The sequence below is a fragment of the Elephas maximus genome, chromosome 12 (genome assembly GCF_024166365.1).
Source record: "Elephas maximus indicus isolate mEleMax1 chromosome 12, mEleMax1 primary haplotype, whole genome shotgun sequence".
NCBI classification, from domain to species: Eukaryota; Metazoa; Chordata; class Mammalia; order Proboscidea; family Elephantidae; genus Elephas; species Elephas maximus.
In genome coordinates, this window is record NC_064830.1 from 241,441 (window position 1) to 268,071 (window position 26,631).

The following is a 26,631-nucleotide window of genomic DNA, read 5'->3' on the forward strand; positions in this document are numbered from 1 at the left end:
TGGGTTATCCATCAACTATCACTTTTCTCTAAAGTATACAACTTCCTGTGGAGGGCCTCTTGCTATTCCCTTCCCTCTAATTTGAATCAGATTAACAATTACTGACAAATACATGTTATTTCTAACCACGTCTTTGGAACCATACAATAGAACTTGTCATAACTACACTTAATGGAAAAGTAAACAAACTCTGAACAAGTTCTGAGAACTAAGTGTATGGTTCTCAGGCTAAAGTACACCTTGGGACGTATTTGGGGTACAAAGCTAAATAACAGATTTGGCTTATCTTCTTGGAATAATTATTTTTTAAGATACACGGGTCGCTATGAGTCGGCATCGACTTGACGGCAGTGAGTTTATTTGCTTTTTAAAAATAAGTTGGAAATGCATTCTAGGCCACAATATAACCATGTTTGGTTAAACATAAAAATGCATTTTTTCTTCCCTCAAGCTTTCAATGAAACCTGTAAAAAGAAAAGTTGGCAGAACATGGAACACAGAATTTTAAGAAATCCTGTTACAGAAAGAAAGCTCTATATGAAATTAACCAGTTGGTCAATATGAAGGAAATCTGGGGAACTCAAAGCTATTATAAGTCAATTCCTGCCTGGAGCCCAAAATACCTTTTAACTTGGATATTCGAACCCTATTACGTCAGTGGCAGGACAGGAATAAGCAGGATTATGTTAGTAGTAATTAAAAAAAAAAAGGCCAATGAGCCTGGAGAAACAATCAAAATACACGAAGAAGTTAAACGGCTTATCAGCCAGGATTATAAGCAGACACCAACCATGAGCATTGTTCTGCTATTTTTGGCTAAAGTCAAATGTAATTACATCAAATAGCCTCAGCCAGTCATGTTAATAAAGCTGGGAAATACACAAATACATAAAAATCCCCATCAACCCCTTGTAGCTTCAACTTTTGTCCTACAAAACTCAATGTTAATAGTAACTAATTGAGAAAAACACATTTCAACTTTTCCATTCCTTACCTATGGTATAAAAACCAAAAAAAAAACAAACAAACAAAAAAAAAACCCACAAACCTGTTGCCATCAAGTCGATTTTGATTCATGGTGACCCCATGTGTTACAGAACAGAACTGCCCCATTGGGTTTTGTTGGCTATAATCCTTACGAAAGCAGGTTACCAGGCCTTTCTTCCATTGTGCCACTAGGTTAGTAGATGAGTGCTAACCATTGGCGCCACTCAGGACCTTACCTATGGTATACCTTTCTAAATACTGTGCTATCCTGAAAAAAAATAGAATCACGAAGAGACAGTTGAAGGGAGGATGATGAAGGTAAGCCACAGACAAAAGAGATTTTCCATTAAGAATATTACCATCGATCAGGTTGTTTTTAGCTTTTTGCTTCTAGGTAATGTATTTTTTAAGGTGGTAAATATGGAATTTTAAAAGTATGCATCAAAAGCAGATTTGAAATAAGACATGAAGTGGGTTTTTTTTGACTGAATTATCTGGAGAACTAACAAGTATCTTAATGAATGTCAATTCCCTGGTTTTGGTATTATAACACAGTTATATAAGATGTCACCCTCAGGGAAACTAGGAACGCTATGCACTGTTTTTGCAAATTCCCAAGTCTATAACTACCTTAAAAATAAAAGGTTTAAAAAAAGTACCTTAACCTAATTTAAAGTAAATATTGTACGACATCCAAGATCAAAGTCTTCTGTGATTCCTTGGACAGAAGAACAGTAAGCTAGACTTAAAGAATATTAAGGAAGAAGCAAAAGTACCTGCAGACATTTGACATTAATACCGTGTTTATGAAATGAGTACTCACATACTAGTACATACAGGTGCAACTTTCCTGCAGGTAAAAATTGAAAACATAAAATGTATATACACTCTGACCTACCATTTCCATTTCTAGAAACACAACTTACAAAGTAATTCTACAAATATAAAAGAAAGAATGTACAAACTATTTAAGGAGCTATCCTAAGAAACAGGAGAAAAAGAAAATAACTTATTTATACCCAACAGAGAGACAAGGTTAAGTCCAGAAAAATTCACGGTTTTAATATTCTTTACTTTCCAAAAAATAAAATCACACACACAAAAGGTTAGAATACCTGCATAGAAAATTCACGTTTCCATAAAAGAACATTTAGATATGTAAGAATATTATTTTGAATGCTATATATCTTTTGCAGAAAAACCGAGGTTACATGCAAATGAAATACAAACCTGTGCTTTGATGATTTGATAAATATATTATATTTTCCTTGTCTTTTGGCAAATCTCCATACAGCAATATCTAAAAGATAAAACAAGAAACACTACTTTGACATGTAATATACAAAAGAAGACAATTTCAAAAGTTGAGAAAATTATGATGTTGTGAATATTTCCATCCATGATTAACGAAATTTAGATTTCTGTGAGGCGTCTCAGAGACCATAAATGGCACATGTATATAAACTGGGTAAGTATAAAAAAAAAAAAGTACAGGGCAGGTTAATGATCATAAAGTAGAATATCAATATCCTCATGACAAAAATACAACAAGCATTTGTTGAATGCTCATAGTATATAAAACACTGTTCATAAGAGAAATCTTCCTTCAAAGAGGCTACAGTCAAATGTCAGAGACAGATGTACACGATGAGACATAATGCAAAATTTACGACATACATTTTACTATAAAGAACTTTAAACAGAAGAGCAGAAGAAGTATTTATTAGGTATGATTTCAACGGATGAGGTGAAGGCAAAAATTTTCTTGAACAGAGAAACAGAAGCGGTAATGTCTAAGGCCTGTCTGGGGACACCTAGTAGTGTCACGGGCAAAACACGGGGTGTGGTGTGGGGAGTTGATAAGGAGAGCAAGAAGACTAGAAAGATCTGAACCAGAACACAAGAAGTCTCTGAATGGCGTGCTAAAGATTAAAAGCATATCCTGTAAGAAATAAGGCACCAGGATTAGGAATCTTTCTACCTCTATAAAAAGTACAAGCTCAAGATAAGACGGGTTTCCGGGAGGAGGGAGGAGTTGCCCGCAGTAGGCTTCAGCTCTACCAGCCTTGTGTTGTCCCTTATGCTAGTGGTGGACACATAGGTGTTTGTCATATTAGTCTTTATGCTGTTTTATAGGTCTTAAATATTTCATAATAAATTAAAGAAAGTAGGAGCAATTTTTAAAGACTTCAAAGGAAACTACTGCTAACAGTGGTATATTTTTACTCATGGCATTTTTGTGTCTGTATCTTGTCATCAAAGATTATGAATTAGCTAAAAATTTTTAGATCTATCTTCTCCACAGAGATTATCTTTTAGTCATAACACTACTCATTAATATCTTAACAAAAGAAAGAAAAGGAAAATGACATTAATCAAACATCTCTATGATAAATGCAACCAGATGACAGGAAGTTCTAGAGGTCAGGAACTCAGATTGAGGTTTATATTAACTTCCTTAGAAAACTGCACAGTGCTATACACATAGTAATGTGTTTAAATACTTGTCCACTGATTTTTTTTTTTTTTTTTACAAAAAAAGTTTATCTGTGACACCTCCCACACCCTCCCCCCCCCAAAAAAAAAGTTTGTTCTATATAAGGTTCAACGGAAGGTCTGGCTTATGGGCAGTCACCATTCTCTGAACAACGAACCAGAATTGTTCCAAGACTACTATGTGTGCACCGGGTTTGAAATTGTGCTGTGAGGTTACCACAGCAGCAGATACACAGCAGAGCATTTCTGGCTCAACTTTCTTGAATAGGATATTCACATTTAAAGGTTGTGGTTTCATTGATTCAACACAAATAACAATCTTTGGAGACATGCCTGGCCTCCAGGGAATAGTTTTTCTTTAAGCTGAGGTAATACTTGACCCATCAAGAGACTTTCCTTTCCCTTCCTTGCTGAGCTTGGTTAAGAGATTGCCAGGTTGTAGCCTTTGAAGGTAGATGAAAAACAAGCTATTAAAAGGCACTTCTCAAAGGAGTAGATTACCAATCACAGAAAACATAGCCCTGCAAATTATATCTTTCATAAAACTAGATATATCTCAATTTAAAATAAAACAAGCATGGTGAGGGTGAAGAGGAAAGCATAAAAATAAGTACAGTCATCTAATATTATGACATAAACAATTTCCACTTTTACACTTAGGTAGGCTGAGGCATATAAAACTCCAGTTGCCTTGTTTAGTGACGCATGATCAGTTAAAGGCACTGCCAGGTTAAGACTATACCACACTTCTATTTTTTGGGCTCAGTCCATTTACTATACTAGACGGCTTTAAAATGCCGTAATTTTCTACATTTGTTTTCTTGGGACACAAAAATAAGTCCAAAAATTTTGTAGAAAAAGCTGTCCTTGCAAAAAATTAGGCTAATTTTCCCTGTCCCCAAATGACTCTGAAACAACTGATATTTTCGACATAGTGTTCGATTAACTCAGTAACGAAAGTAGAACATGCCCAGTATTTAAAAATTGATCTTCAATGGCATCTAGAGAAAGTAAGATAAGCTATGAATTTAACCGGGTAAAACAGAGGGAGAAAATGTATTTCAACTAAAAAATCACTTAAGAAAGGTACAAAAGTGATATCAGAAACCTAATTCATAGCTCTTAAAGGGAATAAATGGGGCCCTGGAGGAGCAGCGGTTAATAGCTCAGGCTGCTAACCACAACGTCAGCATTTCCAATCCACCAGCCACTCCCTGGAAGCCCTATAGGGCAGTTCCATGCTGTGCTACAGGTCGCTATGAGTCAGAATCAACTCAATGGCAACAGGTTTTAAGGGAATAAGTTTTATATATATATATACATATATATAAAAAAAAATACACACACAAATATATATATTTGAAACTATTATATATATACTTAAGACTATCTTCCAATATGTGTGATATAGTTTGAAATCTCAAAATACATACACCTACTCCTCACTTATTGACATGGTTAGGTTCTAAAGATCATGATATTATGTGAAAATCTGCGTTATATGAAAATGGAGGCTGACCACATCAGATCAATAAATGGAAGATAACTACATCATTACACAACTACCAAATTACATCATTATGTAACTGCCCAACCATTGAGAATCACAGCTCAGCACAGCTGACACATAACCTTAACCATCACAGACAGCGTTACTCTCCCTTTGCACCTCGGCATTATTACCAGATGTACATCGCTAATAAGTAAAAGAGTAGGATAGTAGACTTTTTACTATTGTCTTAAATGTGAAACGTCCGATAACAAGAGAGTTGATAAACGAGGAGTAGGTGTATTTGGATTGACAGCCTCTTAAGTATTTGCACTTATTACTTAAAGTATAAACTAGAGTATAAACTGTACAAAATAGAGTAACCTCTATAGTTACCTTTCATACGTAAAACTTTAAAGGATTTGAAAGCAAAGTAAGTAAAATGATAAACGGCAAATCTTATTATAATAGATGCAAATCATAATTAAGCACTTCAAATAAATGTTGATCAACAAAAGAAAGGAATGCATAATTACAACAATTACACATTCACATATACAGTTTTTAAGGTCCTTCATTTGATTCCTGTTTCCAAGACTCCAAAGATGAACAAGAGTTTCACTCGAGCTTATAATTATCAAATTTCTTCTTCGTATTGAGTGGAAAGTTTTTTTTTTAAGTAAAACATTTTCATTTAAAAATGCAGACTTTCAAAATACTTCATAAGACAGTTATTAATATCTTATTAACAAGTATATTATTAATAAGAGAGCTGTAATGTTTCATAAGAATCTATAAAATATTAATACAAATAAACAATTAAGTTATTATATAATCACTTATAAGCCTACCTGTACTGATTTTATTGTAACTCTCTAAAGCAGCTTTTCCTCCTTGATGCCCATCAATAGATGAATGGATAAATAAAATTTGCTACATAAATACAGTGGAATATTACTCAGCGATAAAGAGAAATGAAGTCTTGATATATGCGACAACATGGATGAGCCCTGAAAACATTAGGGTGAGTGAAGTAAGTCAGCCACAAAAGGACAAATATTACATGATCCCACTTACATGAAATATCTAGAATAGGCAAGCGTATAGTGACCAAAATTTGTCGGTGGTTACAAGGAGCTGGTATGTGCACTGGAGGACTCGTTGTTTAGGAACCACTGAATTTAAGGGTGATGAAAAATTTTGCAAAAAGATAACAGTGATGGTTGAAGAATGAGATAAACACAATTACTGTCACTGATTTGTACACACAAAGAATGTTGAAATGGCAAATGTTTTATTATAAGCATATATTTAAAAAAAGAGAACTAAATTGGCTTTTCATCATACTTTGTATACCTCCTCACTGAAGCCTATTTTCTAATCCAGATCGCCAGAATCAAACACTCCTCCCTTTATTTCACGACATACACGGTTCACATTCCAATCAGAGCAGCATTGTACACACCTATTTACAACTCACATTGTCAGCTTCAGGGATTTGATCTTTTTTTTTTAACCCAAAAGCCCAGCACCCAGATGGTTTTCAAGAGATGCTTAGTGAATCAATTAAGTCCATACTCTTATTTTCCACAAGTAGGCAAAGCTATACCTGATTTTCAACAGTGAAGACGGTTCTGGAATATATTTTAAATGCTCCAGAGACTTTTTAAAGGCATCATTCTGTGAATTTTCTCATACTTGTATTTCAAATCACATTAATCACTTTTACAAATTTATTTTACAGATAACTTGTTCTTTGAAAACAAAGCACATAAAAACATTTCTTCATAATTACTTTAATAATTTTAGGGTGATCCATTTTTTAAAAACTCGTCTGAAGTCCCTTTAGGAAAAAGAACAATTTTCCCATTTAATTTTATGAATTCAGAAGCAGACAATAAAAAGTTTTTGAATAATTATCTTCAATACAACTGACATACCCGCTACTGCTCTGCTTTATTCAAACAAACCTGTTTATCTTTCGTAAGTTGGTTTTCACAAGAAGGCTTAGCTCTAGATGACTACTTCCACCTTGCCTTGGTTATATCATTACTTGGTCTTTAATTTGCTCCCATGATACATAAACTACTTGAAGGCTCCCTCTTTAGTACCCTGAAAGCAGGTAGCAAAATGTTCAACACAGCACAGCATCCAACTAACAAAGTCATGGGGAAATAAGTACACAGCTTTCTTTTTTAAAAACTATATTCTTCATTTATCTTAATAATGTCCATCTTCCTTCAGTATGCAAAGCTTGTTAGGTATGTAAACTAGAGCAAAAGTACCAACCTCTCTAAAATCTATTTCTTCACCTATAAAATGAGTGTGATAAGATTAACTACCCCTCATGGGGTTGTGATGAAATAAATAAGACTATGTAAACTACTTTAATGCTTAGAACACAACAACCATCCCCAAAATGTTAGCTATTGTTATTACTATCCCCTAAGGTGAAATTTTTAATTCAAAATTGTGTTAAGTGATTAATGGATATGAGAAATAGCTGTTTGGCCTCTCCTTAAAAAAGTAGTACTCTGATAAGATTACGTAGAAATGCAGCTATACAGAGTTTCAATCTGAATTAAGACTGCAAATACAATTCACACCTTAACAACGATGTTCATAATCATCTGAAATGGATTTTTAAATGTAATTTTATGCCAATGAAATATATTACCACGGTTAATCAGTACTAGATTTCTACCATGAGGCGTACACAAACTGTGGTCTTTTTCTGCTCAATACGGAACATTTCACTGAATAGGAAAATTACAATCCCCCCGAAAAGAACATACCAAAATAGTAAACACAAATAATCAATTATTAATAATAATTAGAACGAAAAAACAATTATCATGCAACATTTAAATGGAGCCTTATAAATTAAAAAGCTCTTTCTTACATATCCCTCATGTACACCTCTTGGTACTGTTCTTATTTTACAAGATGTGGGAGAGAAAATGGTTTTTACCCATCATTGAGCTAGGCAGTTTCACATATTATCTCATTTAGTCTTCAAAATAACATGATTATACATATTATTACTCCCATTTAAGGATGAGAATATTGAGATTGAGAAGTTTATTTAATCAAGTTCATATAACAGCAGGCAGAGTGCTGGGGGCTTACACCCAGACTTCTCACCCCAAGATAAAAAAATCCTGACTGTGACAAAACAATTATCTGAGAAAATTAAAAATGTCAAAAAGGTTTCACATAGATTAGAACCTTAAATAATTCTTTCATTTTGAATATTACCAGAAGGATATAAGAAACCCATAAGAAAAAAGTAAAACTAACATCAAAAATATTTTTCCAGGGAAATACAAATCAAGAATAGGAACAGAGCAATATCTGAGTTCATGAAGAGCTAGCCATTCACTATATTGCATCTGATTTATACATAAATCATATTCTTCTATATGGACAGCTCCTACCCAGTGAAGAAACCACTCAGATCATGTTGAATTACTCCTTCTGTGTTTCCTCTGTTCTTTCTTCATTTGTTTATTTTGGACTTATCTCACTATACATTCAGGTTTTTTGTCATTTTTCTTAATGGATTTTTTTCTACACTGCTAAAAAAACACTTGTGTGTTACTTGAGGGCAGAGACTATTTTATCAATCTAAAATGCTAGAACCTCACTTGTTATCTAACATGGTTGGCACTTAATAAAAATCTCCTTTCTAGGTATCATCACCCTCATTTTTTTCTGCTTCGGCAATTCTAACCCAAAGACAGCAGAGAGTAATATCATCTTTCTGCTATTGCTTACACTTACCCACATATGCCCCTCTTCAACACCCAAGCAACACTTTCATATTTACTGCTTTTAAAATTATTATCATAGGAGGCGGGGCCAAGGTTGCAGAGTAGTCAGTGCTTCCTGTGGTCCCTCTCTCACAACAAACACCCAAAAAAACAAATGAATTGATTATATATGACAATTTAGGAGCCCTGAACATCAAAGACAAAGATGAGGAGTTTGATCAAGCAGCAGGCGGAGAGAGAGAGAGGGTTTGCCAGACCTGACCTGGCCTGCACTCTGCAGGCTGGATCAGCTGGTACATGTGGGCTGAGGCAAGCAGTGGCACTAGGGACGCGTTCTCCACAACGGGAGAAACCAAATGGCAGAGCATCTACACAAGCCTGCGGGACCAGGGGAATCTGCGAAAGTTAGGCGCAAGCATCTAACCTACTGTGTGGCATCAAAAAAACCCTTCACCCTCTGGGAAGTACCTCTTTCCCATTTACCTGCCCCTCCCCACTCTGCTCTGGTCCCAATCTGGCTTCAGTGACTGCCGTGCCCCTTGGCCCGGAAGTGGGACCCATCACACACCTGAGTCATTCTCCTGGCTTTGGAGGGGGAACAAATTAACATACAAATAACAAACAGGAAAAAAGAATTTGCCAGCTCCCCTGAAACGGGACCTCAGAGGAGGCACAGATCCTTTGCCTAGGCACAGGCATAAGGGGTCCATGGACTTTGAATGCCTTTTACCCCTGCCTAGACCTGTGTGGGTCCATTTCAACATCACAGGCCCTCATCAGCACAGTATAACAGGGTACATACCTGAAACCTATTTTCAAATGCAACAGCTAAGAGGGAGTGGTGGATTCATGACATTTGACACTGCCCTGCCCATTAAGGGGGATCCTCACCTGCCCACACCAGGGCCTGAGGACTGGTGGCTCTATCCACTCCACCTACCACCCAAGACAGGGGTCCAAGAATAAGTGATGCCTCCCAGTCCTTATATCCAACAGCATTGGGTGCCCAAAGTCTGGCTGCAAAACCCACCAACCTAGGCACTCAAAGGAACAGGGACATGCTTTCTACCCAGGCACTCAGTGGCAGCCATCAGCCCCCTACCTTGGTCAATGCATAACCCCCTACTGCAGCCAGATGCCTGTGCCTGCTCTAATCACCCCTACGTAACCCAGCCTATCTAGGACTGCAGGTGAGAGCCGGCACCACACACTCGCTGACCAAGGACCTGGACAACTGAACTGAATCCACATAAGAAAAGTAAATGGACTCCTGGGCTCTCATACCTAGTAGCAGCTCTAACCACCTGGTGATAGGATGTGAGAGCTTCAAAGATGCCAAAAATCAAAGCAGTTCACACAACCAGCCTATTTGGGCATATCAAAACAAAACAAGAATCTAGGACATAGTAAGCAAACATAAATAAATGTAATAACTTCTTGATGGCTTTGAGACAACAGCCAATATCAAACACATAAAGAGGAGACCATGATGACTTCAGCAAGCAACCAAAACAAAGAACCAAGAAACCTCCCAGAGGAAGATAAAGTCTTCGAATTATCGGAGGTAGAATCCAAAAGGTTAACATACAGAGCTCTTCAAGAGATCAGGAAGAAGATCAAGCAAAATGCGGACCAAATCAAGGAACACACGCAACAACAGAGGAACTTAAGGAGGTTATACAAGAGCATAACGACAAATTTAACAGGCTGCAAGAATCCATAGAGAGACAGCAAATAGAAATCCAAAAGATTAACAATAAAACTTCAGAATTAGACAACTCAACAGAAAGTCATCGGAGCAGAACTGAGGCTGTGGAAGTCAGAATTAGTGAGACTGAAGGTAAACTACTTGACACCAATTTCTTTGAGGAAAAATCATATAAAAGAATTAAAAAAATAAAGAAACCCTAAGAATTACGTGGGACTCTATCAAGAGGAATAATCTACAAGTGATTGGAGTACCAGAACAGGGGAGGATAACAGAAAATACAGAGAGAATTGTTGAAGATTTGTGGGCAGAAAACTTCCCTGATACCGTGAAAGATGAGAAGACGTCTATTTAAGAAGCTCATTGAACACCACATAGGTAGATTCCAAAAGGAAGTCACCAAGATGTATTATAATAAAACTTGCCAAAACCAAAAATAAAGAAAGAATTTTAAGAGTGGCTAGGAATAAATGAAAAGTAGTCTACAAAGGAGAGTCAATAAGACTAAGCTCTGACTACTCAGCAGAAACCATGCAGGCGAGAAGGAATGGGACGATATATATAAACCCTTGAAGGAAAAAAACTGCCAGCCGAGAGTTATATATCCAGCAAAACTGTCTCTTAAATATGATGCCAATATTAGGGCATTTCCATATAAACAGATGCTAAGAGAATTTGTAAAAACCAAACCAAAAGCACAAGAAATACCAAATGAAGTCCTTCAGTTAGAGAATCAATAATATTAGAAAACAACCCAAGACTAGAACACGGGACAGAACAACCCGATACCAACCCAGATAGGGAAGTCACAAAAATAAATCAAAGCTAAAACACTGTAGGGAAACAGAGATGTCAATATGTAAAGGATGACAACATTAAAACAAAAAAGAGGGACTAAATAATGCAGTCACAGAACTATCCTATGGAGAGGAAGTATCAAGAAATAAAAGATTGGTTTAAATTTAGAAAAATAGAGGTAAATATTAAGGCAACCACAGAGGAAACTAACAATCCTACACATGAAAATAAAAAAATAAAGACTCACAAATACAAAATGAACAATGAAAATGATGAAAAGAAAATACATAAAGACAACTCAGCACAGAAAATTACATGGAACAAAGAAACTGTTAAAAACACACACACACACAAAAAACACATTAAAATGGTAGCACTAAACTCATACCTATCAATAATTACGCTGAATGTAAATGGACTAAATGCACCAATAAAGAGACAAGAGAGTGGCAGAATTGATTAAAAAAAAAAAAAAAAAAAAAATCCATCTAGTCTATATGCTGCCTACAAGAGACACACCTTAGACTCAAAGACACAAACTAAAACTCAAAGGATGGAAAAAATATATCAAGCAAACAACAATCAAAAAAGAGCAGGACTGGCAATATTAATCCCTGACAAAACAGACTTGAAAGCAAAATCCACCACAAAGGATAAGGAGGGACACTATATAATGATTTAAGGTTACACCAGGAGGACATAACCATAATAAATATTTACGCACCCAACGACAGGGCTCCAAAATATGTAAAACAAACACTAACAGCATTGAAAAGAAAAACAGACAGCTCCACAATAATACGAGACTTCAACACAACACTCTTTGTGAAGGACAGAACATCTAGAAAGCTCAATAAAGATATGGAAGAACTCAAAGCCACAATCAACTTGATCTCACAGACATACGGAGAACACTTCACCCAACAGCAGCCACGTATACTTTGTTTTCTAACGCACATGGAACATTCTCCAGAGCAGGCCACAAAGCAAGCCTTAACAGAATCTAAAAATCCAAATATTACAAAGCATCTTTTCTGACCATAAAGCCATGAAAGTAGAAATCAATAACAGGAAAATTAAGAGAAAAAAAATTGAATACATGGAAAGGGAACAACACCTTGCTCAAAAACTACTGGGTTACAGAAGAAATCAAGGAATCACAAGAAATTCACAGAATGAAATGAGAATGAAAACACATCCTATTAGAACCTTTGGGACACAGCAGGCGCAGTGCTCACAGGTCAATTTATAGTAATAAATGCACATATCCAAAAAGAAAGGCCCAAATCAAAACATTAACCCTAAAACTTGAACAAATAGAGAGCAGCAAAAGCAGCCCACAGACACCAGAAGAAAGGAAATAATAAAAATTAGAGCAGACATAAATGAAATAGAGATTAGAAAAACAACTGAGTTAACAAGACCAAAAGGTGGTTCTTTGAAAAGATCAACAAAATGGATAAACCACTGGCCTAAATGACAAAAGAAAAACAGGAGAGTAAACAAATAAACCAAATAAGAAATGAGACGGGCGATATCACAACAGACCCAATTGAAAGTAAAAGAATCATAACAGAATACCATGAAAAATTATACTCAAAAACTACAAAAAGCACAGGTTTTTATCGACAAGTAAACAGCACTTGGTTGTTGTGCACTAATGGCTGTTCCAGAACTCCCTCCTATTTAAGGTCCCTGACCTTATTCTCAGTCTTACTTCTGAGGGTGTTCATATTTCTTCCTCCTTTAAATAGAGAATGCAATCAGACTTACCAGGCCTGTAGGCCCCGTTAGGTCAACTTGTTAACTGGAGAGGCCACTCAAGAATTCTCACTCTTAAAAGTGAGATTCATTTACATTTTCACAGAAACCAGGACTAGTATCCCTTCTAGATGTGTTCTCCTTTTGCTCAAGGGAAAAATCAAATCATTCTCCCCTTTACTGCAGTTTCCAAAGAGTTTATAACCCTGCGGAGGTGGCAACATACACATACAAAACATGCTGTTAACGTTAACATTACAGAAGTTAACGCCACCTACGCTCACAGTACATACATATGATTCTGAAATTGAGATGAGATCAGGACAGATGACGGAAACCTGGGGCTGTATTTGGAAGAAAGTAAATAGATCAGCAGTCCAAAGGCCTGCAGTTGACAATGTACTGGTCTTTTGGAGGGAGAAGGAAGCATTTGGGTTAGAATGAAACTGACAAATGGAGAAGTTGGCCAAGGCAGAGTTTAGACAGCCTTGAATGCCATGCTCAGAAGCCTTCATTTAGGTAAAGAACTTCTTTTACCTAAACATGCCATGTTACTCCTTCTGTTGGAAGTAAAGATTCAAAGTAGTTTCTAACAATTGATACGGCCTTCTTGAATAATCCAAGCAAACCTACTTTATCTCTGTATCACAAAGCTAACACACTCCAATTTCAGAATTATTCTACATTGCAATTTTTAATTTTTTTTTGTATGAATACCTTTAGTAAGGATCTCATTTCAATCAATATAACCATACCACCTAGCAAAGCATCTTCAGAAAATGGGCCCTGATGCTAGAACGCCCTAGACAGAATCCTGGCTTGAATACTACAGATGTGCATTCTCTGTGCCTCAGTTTCCTCATATGTAAAGCTGGAATAATGGTGTCTACCTTGTAAAGATGAAATGACTTATTCATATAATTGAACACTTGGCACACAGTAAACACTGACTGAAAATACTAAGTTTGTTCTTAACTCCATCCTCTTCTTTATCTTCCATTTCCAATCACAAAGCCCTACCAGCAACCTCCAAATTATAACTTGAATTATTTTCTTCCTCTCCATGTCCACTCTTCCCAACTGACCATTATCTCTTGCCTGGATCACCCCATTATCCTTCAAGGTGCCCTCCCGCGGCACGATGGATGGCCTTTGTGTGGCCTTTCTTGCCATGGTCTTGTAACTCCTATCAAGTGATTAGGTGGGACCTTGCTAATAGGGTACATGGAACCCTAACAATGGGATGGGCCAGGTCTGCCATTCCACTAGGCTTAAAGGAGCCAATTGCAGAGCAGAAGGAGGATCCTACCACCAGCAGTGAAGAACAGGCAGGAGCAGAGAATGTGTCCTTTGGAACCAGGATCCCTGTGCTAAGCTCCTGGAACCAGGAAACAGAGAAAGAGAGCTGTAACACAAGACAGCGAGAAACAGTGGCAGAGACATGGCAGCAGGAGACAGGCAGCAGAAGACGGTGTGGTGGGCTTCTGGGCCCATAGAGAGAGAAAGCTGAGTGTCTTTGGGAAGGAGGCTTGCTGGAGGAGTAGGGTACCTCTGGGCACTTGGTGGAGCTAGGTTTGCTAACCCAGGAAGCTAGAGCTGAGTGCCTTAGGGCAGACAGGGGTGCCTCCAGGCACTTACTGACAGGGCTAAAAGGGATTTATAACACTTGCCTGAGCAGGGTAGAAGCAGAAGGTCAGAGAGAGGTGTGTCTCAGCACCACAGGGTAGGAGCTGTCCTGATGGAAGAACTGTATCCTGAGTATTTCTGAACATGAACTGTAACCTGTTACTTCCCTAACAAACCCCATAATTGTGAGTATTGTCTGTGACTTCTGTGTGGCCATTGCCATGAACTATTGAACCCAGTAGAGGGTACCATGGGAGGGATGGTTGGTGTCGGAATAGATAAAGATGGCAGAAAGAGAAGGCATGTCTGACCTCCGCCTCATAGGAATCAGCCTTGAGACACTGATCTTGATTCCCCTTCCCCCTTGTGAAGAGAGAGATCAGACTCCGCTCCATGCCATTTTTACACCTCTTTTCAGAGCGCCATTCAAGTGTTACTTCCTTAGGGAAGCCTTCCCAAACCCTCCATCCTTCACTCCCTAGGTGAATCTTGAAAAGCACAGTAATTTTTAATTGATTTTTATTGTTTTTCTCTCCCGTTAGAATGCTAGCTCCATAAGGGCAGGTATCTCGACCATCTTTTCCTTCATTCTATCTCTTAGCACATGATGTACACTCAACATCTGATGGATGAATGAATGAAGATTAAGTTCTTAGAAACTTATTTTCTCATAGTTCGGGAGGCGAGAGGCCTGAACTCAGGACGTGGCTCTAGGGTCTTTGTCTACTTCAGCTGCCCCAATTCTTAGCAGTCCTGGGCTTTTTGATGCACCTCCTTGTGTCTGTCTTCAATGGTGTCTTTCTCCTGTGCACGCCTGTGTCTACTCTGCTCTTTTTATAACACAGAAGTGGTTAGATCTGGGACCCACCCTACTCTCGCATGACCTCATTAAAGTCATTAACTAAAGAAAAAACCTACTTCCAAACACAATCACATCTGCAGGCACAGGGACCAGGAACCAGGACTTTGATACATATTTTGGGGGACACAATTCAATCTGTAACACCATCCAAGAAATTAATTTAATGGAGAGTCTTCCCACAATTCAAACTGTATTTAAAAGCTACCTGAAAGAAATCTAGAGTACACCAGACTGTTACATTTTGGTGTACTGGCTGTGTGTAGGGTGAGGTAGGGGAAACTTAACTTTCTCAAAATATTCTGGCAGTGTTCAAGTGTTTTATTGCATCAATGATTTAAAATGGAAAGATACGACACATTTTGAAACCTTACGTGAATGCAACTTAAAATAACTGGTTTGCTCACAAAGATTTCTATTTATAGAAAATATAAAAATAAGGTTCTAAATATATTTCATCATCTTCCGTCACCAGATTGTCGCACTGTGGTGGCTTGTGTGTTGCTGTGATGCTGAAAGCTATGCCACTGGTTATTTCAAATACCAGCAGGGTCAGCCATAGTAGACAGGTTTCAGCAGAGCTCTCAGATTAAGACTAGAAAGAAAGGCTTGGCAATCTACTTGCAAAAATTAGTCAGTGAAAACCTTACAGATCACAAGAGAATACTGACGTGCTTGCTGTGGACATGGTATCAGGAGAGATCAACTGCTGGCGGAAGGTATCACGTTTGGTGAAGCAGAGGAACGACGAGCCCAAGGGAGTCTCTTGGTGAGAGAGACTGGCATGACAGCCACTACAGACTCAAGCATGCTGGCAATTGTGAGGATGACACAGGACCAGGCAACATTTTGTTCTGTTGTGTCAGTCTGCTAAATGGCAGCTATCTATCTAATCACATTTCTCTTAGATCTTCTTATAAGTCCAGCAAGTTTACCAGATCCCTAAACCAAAAAAACCAAACCTGTTGCCATCAAGTTGATTCTAACTCATAGCAATCCTATAGGGCAGAGTAGAACTGGCCCCATAGAGTTTCCAAGGCTGTAAATCTTTAAGGAAGCAGACTGCCACATCTTTCTCCCATGGAGCAGCTGGTGGGTTTGAACCAGCATCCTTTTGGTTATCAGTCAAGCACTTAATTACTACGCCACCAGGTCTCTAGCCAGATTGAGTTATGCTACTAGAATGGTACTTTGAGAAGTGTTTAATTTTCCTTATCAAAGGCTTTTATCATTCTGCTTAAAACAAGCAAACGCAGAGGCACACCCAAACCTGTCCAGTTCATTTACTCTGAGCTACACTGAGGAAGTAATATAATAAAATAATAATATAAGGTCTCTTAAAGTCTACAGATGGATGACAAATAAGAAGAGAATAATAAAATTAAGGATACAAACAATTCACACTCTCCTTAAGACTGCTGATATTCAGGAAGACATGAGGCCACATTGTGGCAATACTGAAAAAAAATTCAGACGTGATAAAAAGCAGTTAGATTAGATGGCTCGTAAGGTCCCTTTTCTGATTCTAAATAGACATGTTTCATTTTAATAGATTAACTGCAAGACAAAAACTATAAATTTAACTCATTAAGAGTTTAGGACTGTTTTTTATGAAACAGCACTACAGAAAGAACCAGTTATAAATGGTCTCTAGATGAAGGCCATAACTATTTCTTTGAGAAACTTGGAAAAATGTTTCAAATAAATGTATGAATCATCAGAAGAGTTAAGAGTATTCTAACTGAACATATCATTTATCCTAACTATTACAGTTATTGTTTTACAGCTATCTCAGTACTTAGGACAAATCTAGGAGTCTGCATTCAACTTAACCAAGGTTACAGTAATCAACTTGCCTTCACTCTCCTTTATCGTTTCTAACCACACCCTGAGGGCAGTAGTGTTCAGTGATATAATCCTTGCCTCCCACGTGGGAGACGGGAGTTCAATCCCTGGCCAGAGCACGTCATGTGCAGCCACCAGCCATTTGTCACTGGAAGCTTGTGTATTGTTGCTCTGATGCTGAACAAGTTTCAGTAGGGCTTTCAGACTAAGACAGATCAGAAAGAAAGACCTGGCTTCCAAAAACCAGTCAAAGATAACCCTATCTGGCAACTGATCATGGGGATGGCACAGGACTGGGCAGCGTTTTGTTCCATTGTGCACGTGGTCACTGTGAGTCGGGGCCGACTCACAGCAGCTGATAATGACAAACACTCCCTATGAGAGTATTCCCCACTTTATCTTTTTAGCGTCCTACAACTTTTCCCTAAACTCCAGCTCAAGGATATCCAAATGGTCTCTAAATCTAAGTCTCCAAGTACCCTCATTCAGGTTAGTTTTTATCCTATACATTTTTTTTTTTTACAATGGTAAACATAAACAAACACTAATGTTTCACCATATTGTATACAATAAAGTGTTAGCTTAGAAACTATATTATCTCTAATTCACAGATTTCGGTTCTTTCTTTTCTTGTTAAACTATCACAAAATAGTAATATAAGAATCAGTTAAGAATTAAAAGAATATCAGCACATGAATAAGTTGATTATTATACAGAATACAGAGAGCCTTTAAATAAAGATGGTGTGGAAAAACACTTTTTTTAGCCACTCAAATGCTCTATTTAAGGGAAATGTGAAGGTAAGTTTATAAATAAGAGCTAAAAACTTAAGGGATAATTTTTTTTTTTTTTAAAGACACCTTGGCGTAGAGAACCAGGGTCCTTTCATTTTAGTAATGTTAAATCAGAGACCAACATACTCTAAAAAATAAAGAAGAGTTAAACAACAACAAAATGCTTACTAAGTGAAACTAAGGTTATTATTGAAGTGGGTTGAATGATGGCCCCCAAAAGATATGTCCAGGTTCCAATCCTTGGAACCTGTGAATGTCACCTTATTTGGAAAAAGGGTCTCTACACATGTGATGAAGTTCAGGATCTTGAGATGAGCAGATAATGGTGTGTTATATGGGTGGGCCTACAGCTCATGGTGATTACATGGGTGGGCTGACAGCTCATTGTGGATTATATGGGTGGACCTACAGTTCATGGTGGATTACACAGGTGACCCTACAGCTCATTGCGGATTACATGGGTGGGCCTACAGCTCATTGTGGATTACATGGATGGGACTACAGCTCATTGTGGGTTATATGGGTGGGCCCTAAACCCAATAACAAGTGTCTTTATAAGAGAAAGGCAAAGGGAGATTTGAGACAGAAGAGGACATGGAGAAGAGAACGAAGCAATGTAAACCCAGGGGCAGAGACTGGAATCATATGACCACAAATCAAGGAACACCTGGAGTCACCAGAAGCTGAAAGGAGCAAAGATCATATCCTCCAGACATCTTGATTTCAGACTCTGGCCTCCAGAACTCTGAGAGAATAAATTTTCATTCTAAGTCAGCATGCTTGAGATGATTTACCACTGCAACCACAGGAAACTAGCACAGTTACTTGCATCTGTGCCCTCAGAAGGGCAGACGAATGTCTCAAACTCATGTCTTCAATGGGTCTTGGACTAAGTGGGCTGCATAAAACTTCCAAAATTCATACTGCTTATTCTCAAAGAACACACTTGATGTATGGTGAAAAGGGTACCCAGTTGAGATTCAGTACTTACGGGAGACTCTGAAAGAACCTAAAAGGATAAAAAAGTTGTTAACAGTAATTTTAGCAACAGTGATTGATTTTTCCCTTTTTCAGAGATGCATATAAAAATAATGAAAACAGGGAAGAAGAGATGTTTACCTAGAGTTCAACGGAACATTCAGGTATGCTTGTTGAAAGTAAGTTTACCTGCCAAGCATAGATTATGAACTTCATGAACCTACTTCTCTTCAGCTTAAAAATTCTATTCAAAAGAAAATTCTGTCACACTATTATGAACCACTTTATTTTTAAGCTACAGTTAAAAAGCATAAAAATACCATTAAAAAAATTCTAATTTAAAAATCTTCCTACAATGTATATAATTTAATGGCAAACTTCCTTTCATTTAAAAACTTATATTCTCTTAAATTACTAAAAGTCTTCATAAACGAGACAACAATATTTTATATGGAACAAATAAGAGGATCTTCACTGCCGTTACAAATTAAACCTGATAAACAATTCCAGGAAAGGAAAAAAAAAAAAAACTAGCAAAACCTAAATTTTAATCAAAACATTGCAATGACAAAAATCATTGATGAAAAACAACAGGTAAAAAATAAAAATTAGGTGACAGAATTTTCTTATAAATCTCTTTCCTTTGGGTTTTACATTTGAACATATTTATTCCTGTTGATTTAATCTCAAAAGAAAATCATCAAAAATACTGAAAGGTAGCATTGCCAGCACAGGAACCTCAGATTCCAGAAAAATATCCCAAGATACCAGAAAAGCCCTACTCTAGGTTAAAAAAATAAATAAATAAAATAAATTTTTTTTTTTAGGTTACTTACCAGCAAATAACTCCTTGTCAATAATAATAATAATAATACAAAGAAAAGGAACTCTTGGGTCTACCTTTTTCCTAAATGTTCATAACCTACATTTGATGATCAGTGAGATCAGTCCTAGGATTCCTACCACATTTCACCAAGGGACAAACATTAAATAAAATGGGGATTATACTTGAGGATCATCAGACAACCTTTTAAAACGTATTGAGACCATCACTGGATACTGGGTCTTTACTGGAATAATGGATGGGCAGGGAATCAACAGATTAATTAAAAAAAAAAAAAAAAACCACTCACTGGGAAATCAAGAAATAAATTCCAGGTCTACACTGAACAGGGTATAAAGTAAGATATGCAACTTCAGAAACAATGTGAAGTTTTAATCATTTTAAAAAATAAATTTGCTGAACACGAATAATTCCAAGGGTATATCCTACATTATATCATGAGGAACATAGTATTATTTGAACAAAAACATAGTAGAATTTCTAAGAGGTGACTGATTTTGGACATATTTTCTGAGGCAGTACAGCGGCCCAGGCAAGCCATCACATGATGTGAAATCAAATATTTAACTACGATAACATCATAACTTTACAGAAATTTGGTGGGGAGTATAGGCGGAAAATGATCAGTCTGAAACAGCGAAAATTTTAAATGAGATTCGTCTTGAAAGTCAATTACCAGAAAGCCCTAATTGGAACAGTGGTCTCTTCTTCCATGAAACACTTATAGATACTGGCTTAAATTGATGCCCTAGCTTCTCCTATTCCCCTTCCTCCAAACAACCTCCAACTGTGGCAAACTTACAGTCATCAGGGATCACCAGCAGTGCTAATGCAAACTCAATACTGTAGCTGGTTCAAGGTTGACAACAGGGTGAAAACAGCTGCTCTAGCGAAAAAAGCTTTTAAAAAGATAGAAGGACCTAAGAGACAAAACAATACCTTTCCACCTAAACCCCTCCTCAAAAAAAAAGAAAAAAGGCCTAACTGGTTGTTAGGAATAGCCAAGAAGCAATCTTTTCAAGACTTCAAATAACTAAATAGTGTTGACGGCCTTTTACTTTTATTGTCTCAAACAGTTTTTTTTTTAAGTTTAATCTTCAAATTCATTCTCTACAAGGAGAAAGAAACAGTACTGAGACAAAAGATTAGCCACACATCTAAGCCTAGTCAAAGCTGGCAAGAAGCATATCTACATGAAGGTTGCTATTGTAACAAATGTATTCATTGTCTCAGGGAGCTCTCACTTCTTATACCAGAAAGATACAAAGCAAAGTTGTATTTCTTGTTCAGATAGTAATCAGTTTCAAAGAAGGTCTCCCAAGAACACTTTTAAAAGCAGACTTTCTAATTCAAACATCTCTGGTTCCAGCATTACCATCTCCTCGGGCAAAGCGTCAGCAACTGTCAAAAAAAGACGTGCCCAACTTAAAGGTTCATGGGCGCCTCCTGGCTACACAGGTATCTTTGACTGCAACAAAGGCACTCCCGGCCTACAAGCAGAGGGAGGAACACAGGGAAGGCACTCCCGGTCTACAAGTAGACTGACCACCATGGGGAAGGCACTCCCGCTCTTCCAGCAGACTGAGAACGAGAGGGAAGGCACTCCTGGTCTACAAGCAGACTGAGGACCTCACGGAAGGCACTCCTGGTCTACAAGCAGACTGAGGACCTCAGGGAAGGTATTCCCGCTCTACAAGCAGACTGACGACCACAGGGAAGGCACTCCCTGTCTACAAGCAGACTGACCACCACAGGGAAGGCACTCCCGCTCTTCCAGCAGACTGAGGACCACAGGGAAGGCACTCCCGTTCTACTAGCAGGCTGAGGACTTCAGGGAAGGCACTCCTGGTCTACAAGCAGACTGAGGACCTCAGGGAAGGCACTCCCGGTCTACAAGCAGACTGACCACCACGGGGAAGGCACTCCCGCTCTTCCAGCAGACTGACGACCACAGGGAAGGCATTCCAGGTCTACAAGCAGACTGAGGACTGCAGGCAAGGCACCAATCTACAAGCAGACAGAGGACCTCAGGGAAGGCACTCCCACTCTACAAGCAGACTGAGGACCTCAGGGAAGGCACTCCCAAACTACAAGCAGACTGAGGACCTCAGGAAAGGTATTCCCACTCTACAAGCAGACTGAGGGCCTCAGGAAAGGTATTCCCACTCTACAAGCAGACTGAGGGCCTGAGGGAAGGCACTCCTGGTCTATAAGCAGACTGAGGAATGCGGGGAAAGCACTTCCGCTCTACTGGCAGGCTGAGAACTTCAGGAAGGGCACTCCCGGTCTACAAGCAGACTGAGGACCGTGGGGAAGGCACTCCGGGTCTACAAGCAGACTGAGGACCTCGGGGAAGGCACTCGCATTCTTCAAACAGACTGAGGACCTCCGGGAAGGCACTCGCATCCTACAAGCAGACTGAGGACCTCGGGGAAGGCACTCCCACTCTTCCAGCAGACTGACGACCACGGGGAAGGCACTCCTGGTCTACCAGAAGACTGACGACCGCGGGGAAGGCACTCCCGGTCTACAAGCAGACTGAGGACCTCGGGGAAGGCACTCCTGGTCTACCAGCCGACTGATGACCGCTGGGAAGGCACTCCTGGTCTACAAGCAGACTGACGACCCCGGGGAAGGCACCACCGGTCTACAAGCAGACTGAGGACCTCGGGGAAGGCACTCCTGGTCTACCAGCAGACTGACGACCGCAGGGAAGGCACTCCCGGTCTACAAGCAGACTGATGACCCCGGGGAAGGCACTCCCAGTCTACAAGCAGACTAGCAGACTGACCACCACGGGGAAGGCACTCCCGGTCTACAAGCAGACTGAGGACCTCGGGGAAGGCACTCCCGGTCTACAAGCAGACTAGCAGACTGACCACCACGGGGAAGGCACTCCCGGTCTACAAGCAGACTGATGACCCCGGGGAAGGCACTCCCAGTCTACAAGCAGACTAGCAGACTGACCACCACGGGGAAGGCACTCCCGGTCTACAAGCAGACTGATGACCCCGGGGAAGGCACTCCCAGTCTACAAGCAGACTAGCAGACTGACCACCACGGGGAAGGCACTCCCGGTCTACAAGCAGACTGAGGACCTCAGGGAAGGCACTCCCGGTCTACAAGGAGACTGAGGACCGTGGGGAAGGCACTCCCGGTCTACAAGCAGACTGAGGACCTCGGGGAAGGCACTCCCAATCTACAAGCATACTGAGGGCCACAGGGAAGGCACTCCCACTCTACAAGTAGACTGAGGTCCTCAAGGAAGGCACTCCCTGTCTACAAGCAGACTGAGGATTCGGGGAAGGTACCTTCACTCTACAAGCAGAATGACGACCGCGGGGAAGGCAGTCCGGTCTAGCAGCAGACTGAGGACCACAGGGAAGGCATTCCAGATCTACAAGCAGACTGAGGACCTCGGGGAAGGCACTCCCGGTCTACAAGCAGACTGAGGACACTGGAGAAGGCACTCCAGGTCTACAAGCAGACTGAGGACCTCCGGAAGGCACTCCCACTCTTCCAGCAGACTGACGACCACGGGGAAGGCACTCCTGGTCTACCAGAAGACTGACGACCGCGGGGAAGGCGCTCCCGGTCTACAAGCAGACTGAGGACCTCGGGGAAGGCACTCCTGGTCTACCAGCAGACTGATGACCGCGGGGAAGGCACTCCCGGTCTACAAGCAGACTGACGACCCCGGGGAAGGCACTCCCGGTCTACAAGCAGACCGAGGACCTCGGGGAAGGCACTCCTGGTCTACCAGCAGACTGACGACCGCGGGGAAGGCACTCCCGGTCTACAAGCAGACTCACGACCCCGGGGAAGGCACTCCCAGTCTACAAGCAGACTAGCAAACTGACCACCACGGGGAAGGCACTCCCGGTCTACAAGCAGACTGAGGACCTCGGGGAAGGCACTCCCGGTCTACAAGCAGACTGAGGACCGTGGGGAAGGCACTCCCGGTCTACAAGCAGACTGACCACCACAGGGAAGGCACTCCCGGTCTACAAGCAGACTGAGGACCTCATGGAAGGTATTCCCGCTCTACAAGCAGACTGAGGACCTCACAGAAGGCACTCCTGGTCTACAAGCAGACTGAGGACCTCACGGAAGGCACTCCTGGTCTACAAGCAGACTGAGGACCTCACGGAAGGCACTCCTGGTCTACAAGCAGACTGAGGACCTCACAGAAGGCACTCCCGCTCTACAAGCAGACTGAGGGCCACAGGGAAGGCACTCCCGCTCTACAAGCAGATTGACGACCACAGGGAAGGCACTCCCGCTCTTCCAGCAGACTGACGACCACAGGGAAAGTACTCCCGTTCTACTAGCAAGCTGAGGACTTCAGGGAAGGCACTCCCGGTCTACAAGCAGACTGAGGACCTCAGTGAAGGCATTCCCGGTCTACAAGCAGACTGACCACCACGGGGAAGGCACTCCCGCTCTTCCAGCAGACTGATGACCACAGGGAAGGCATTCCAGGTCTACAAGCAGACTGAGGACCTCGCGGAAGGCACTCCCAAACTACAAGCAGACTGAGGGCCACAGGGAGGGCACTCCCACTCTACAAGCAAACTGAGGACCTCAGGGAAGGTATTCCCACTCTACAATAAGACTGAGGGCCTGAAGGAAGGCACTCCCGGTCTACAAGCAGACTGAGGACCTCGGGGAAGGCACTCCAGGTCTACAAGCAGACCGAGGACCTCACGGAAGGTATTCCCGTTCTACAAGCAAACTGAGGACCGCGGGGAAGGCACTCCCGGTCTACAAGCAGACTGAGGACCTCGGGGAAGGCACTCCAGGTCTACAAGCAGACCGAGAACCTCAGGGAAGGTATTCCCGTTCTACAAGCAGACTGAGGACCTCGGGGAAGGCACTCCCATTCTACAAGCAGACTGAGGACGTCGGAGAAGGCACTCCAGGTCTACAAGCAGACCGAGAACCTCAGGGAAGGTACTCCCGTTCTACAAGCAGACTGAGGACCTCGGGGAAGGCACTCCCGGTCTACAAGCAGACTGAGGACCTCAGGGAAGGCACTCCAGGTCTACAAGCAGACCGAGAACCTCAGGGAAGGTATTCCCGTTCTACAAGCAGACTGAGGACCTCGGGGAAGGCACTCCAGGTCTACAAGCAGACTGAGGACCTCACAGAAGGCACTCCCGCTCTACAAGCAGACTGAGGGCCACAGGGAAGGCACTCCCGCTCTACAAGCAGATTGACGACCACAGGGAAGGCACTCCCGCTCTTCCAGCAGACTGACGACCACAGGGAAAGTACTCCCGTTCTACTAGCAAGCTGAGGACTTCAGGGAAGGCACTCCCGGTCTACAAGCAGACTGAGGACCTCAGTGAAGGCATTCCCGGTCTACAAGCAGACTGACCACCACGGGGAAGGCACTCCCGCTCTTCCAGCAGACTGATGACCACAGGGAAGGCATTCCAGGTCTACAAGCAGACTGAGGACCTCGCGGAAGGCACTCCCAAACTACAAGCAGACTGAGGGCCACAGGGAGGGCACTCCCACTCTACAAGCAAACTGAGGACCTCAGGGAAGGTATTCCCACTCTACAATAAGACTGAGGGCCTGAAGGAAGGCACTCCCGGTCTACAAGCAGACTGAGGACCTCGGGGAAGGCACTCCAGGTCTACAAGCAGACCGAGGACCTCACGGAAGGTATTCCCGTTCTACAAGCAAACTGAGGACCGCGGGGAAGGCACTCCCGGTCTACAAGCAGACTGAGGACCTCGGGGAAGGCACTCCAGGTCTACAAGCAGACCGAGAACCTCAGGGAAGGTATTCCCGTTCTACAAGCAGACTGAGGACCTCGGGGAAGGCACTCCCATTCTACAAGCAGACTGAGGACGTCGGAGAAGGCACTCCAGGTCTACAAGCAGACCGAGAACCTCAGGGAAGGTACTCCCGTTCTACAAGCAGACTGAGGACCTCGGGGAAGGCACTCCCGGTCTACAAGCAGACTGAGGACCTCAGGGAAGGCACTCCAGGTCTACAAGCAGACCGAGAACCTCAGGGAAGGTATTCCCGTTCTACAAGCAGACTGAGGACCTCGGGGAAGGCACTCCAGGTCTACAAGCAGACCGAGAACCTCAGGGAAGGTATTCCCGTTCTACAAGCAGACTGAGGACCTCGGGGAAGGCACTCCCGTTCTACAAGCAGACTGAGGACCTCGGGGAAGGCACTCCAGGTCTACAAGCAGACCGAGAACCTCAGGGAAGGTACTCCCGTTCTACAAGCAGACTGAGGACCTCGGGGAAGGCACTCCCGGTCTACAAGCAGACTGAGGACCTCAGGGAAGGCACTCCAGGTCTACAAGCAGACCGAGAACCTCAGGGAAGGTATTCCCGTTCTACAAGCAGACTGAGGACCTCGGGGAAGGCACTCCCGGTCTACCAGCAGACTGGCGACCGCGGGGAAGGCACTCCTGGTCTACAAGCAGACTGAGAGCCTCTGGGAAGGCACTCCCGTTCTACAAGCAGACTGAGGACCTCGGGGAAGGCACTCCAGCTCTACAGGACGGGACCACCAAAGCCCTCGGGGGTGGGGGCTGGCTCGGTCGAGGTCGGGATACCCCCCTGTTACCCCGTGGGCACCTCAGGAGGACAGGAGAGGAGGCGCGTGCCTCGGGCAGAGTCCGGGGGCGGGGTTGGGGAGCCTC

General features: G+C 41.5%; 1 protein-coding gene and 1 long non-coding RNA gene across 4 annotated transcripts in view; both read right to left on the reverse strand.

Annotated features, from left to right (window-relative positions):
- The window catches only part of AGPAT5 (1-acylglycerol-3-phosphate O-acyltransferase 5), an 89,608-nt gene that overhangs the window by 62,142 nt on the left and 835 nt on the right, over positions 1–26,631 (reverse strand). For both annotated transcript variants that reach the window (XM_049902819.1, XM_049902818.1), the window contains one exon: positions 2,218–2,287. In XM_049902819.1, the coding sequence (XP_049758776.1) occupies positions 2,218–2,287 (70 nt within the window). The remainder of the gene's footprint in view (positions 1–2,217; positions 2,288–26,631) is intronic.
- Positions 3,568–26,627, reverse strand: LOC126086523 (uncharacterized). 2 transcript variants are annotated; one of them, XR_007519546.1, is made up of 5 exons: positions 26,142–26,627; positions 25,702–25,941; positions 23,902–25,061; positions 23,375–23,861; positions 3,568–23,056 (listed from the first exon to the last, which is right to left on the reverse strand). It is a non-coding gene; the product is annotated as an uncharacterized LOC126086523 (long non-coding RNA). The 2 variants fall into 2 exon arrangements; XR_007519545.1 differs by having other exon boundaries at positions 25,702–26,101.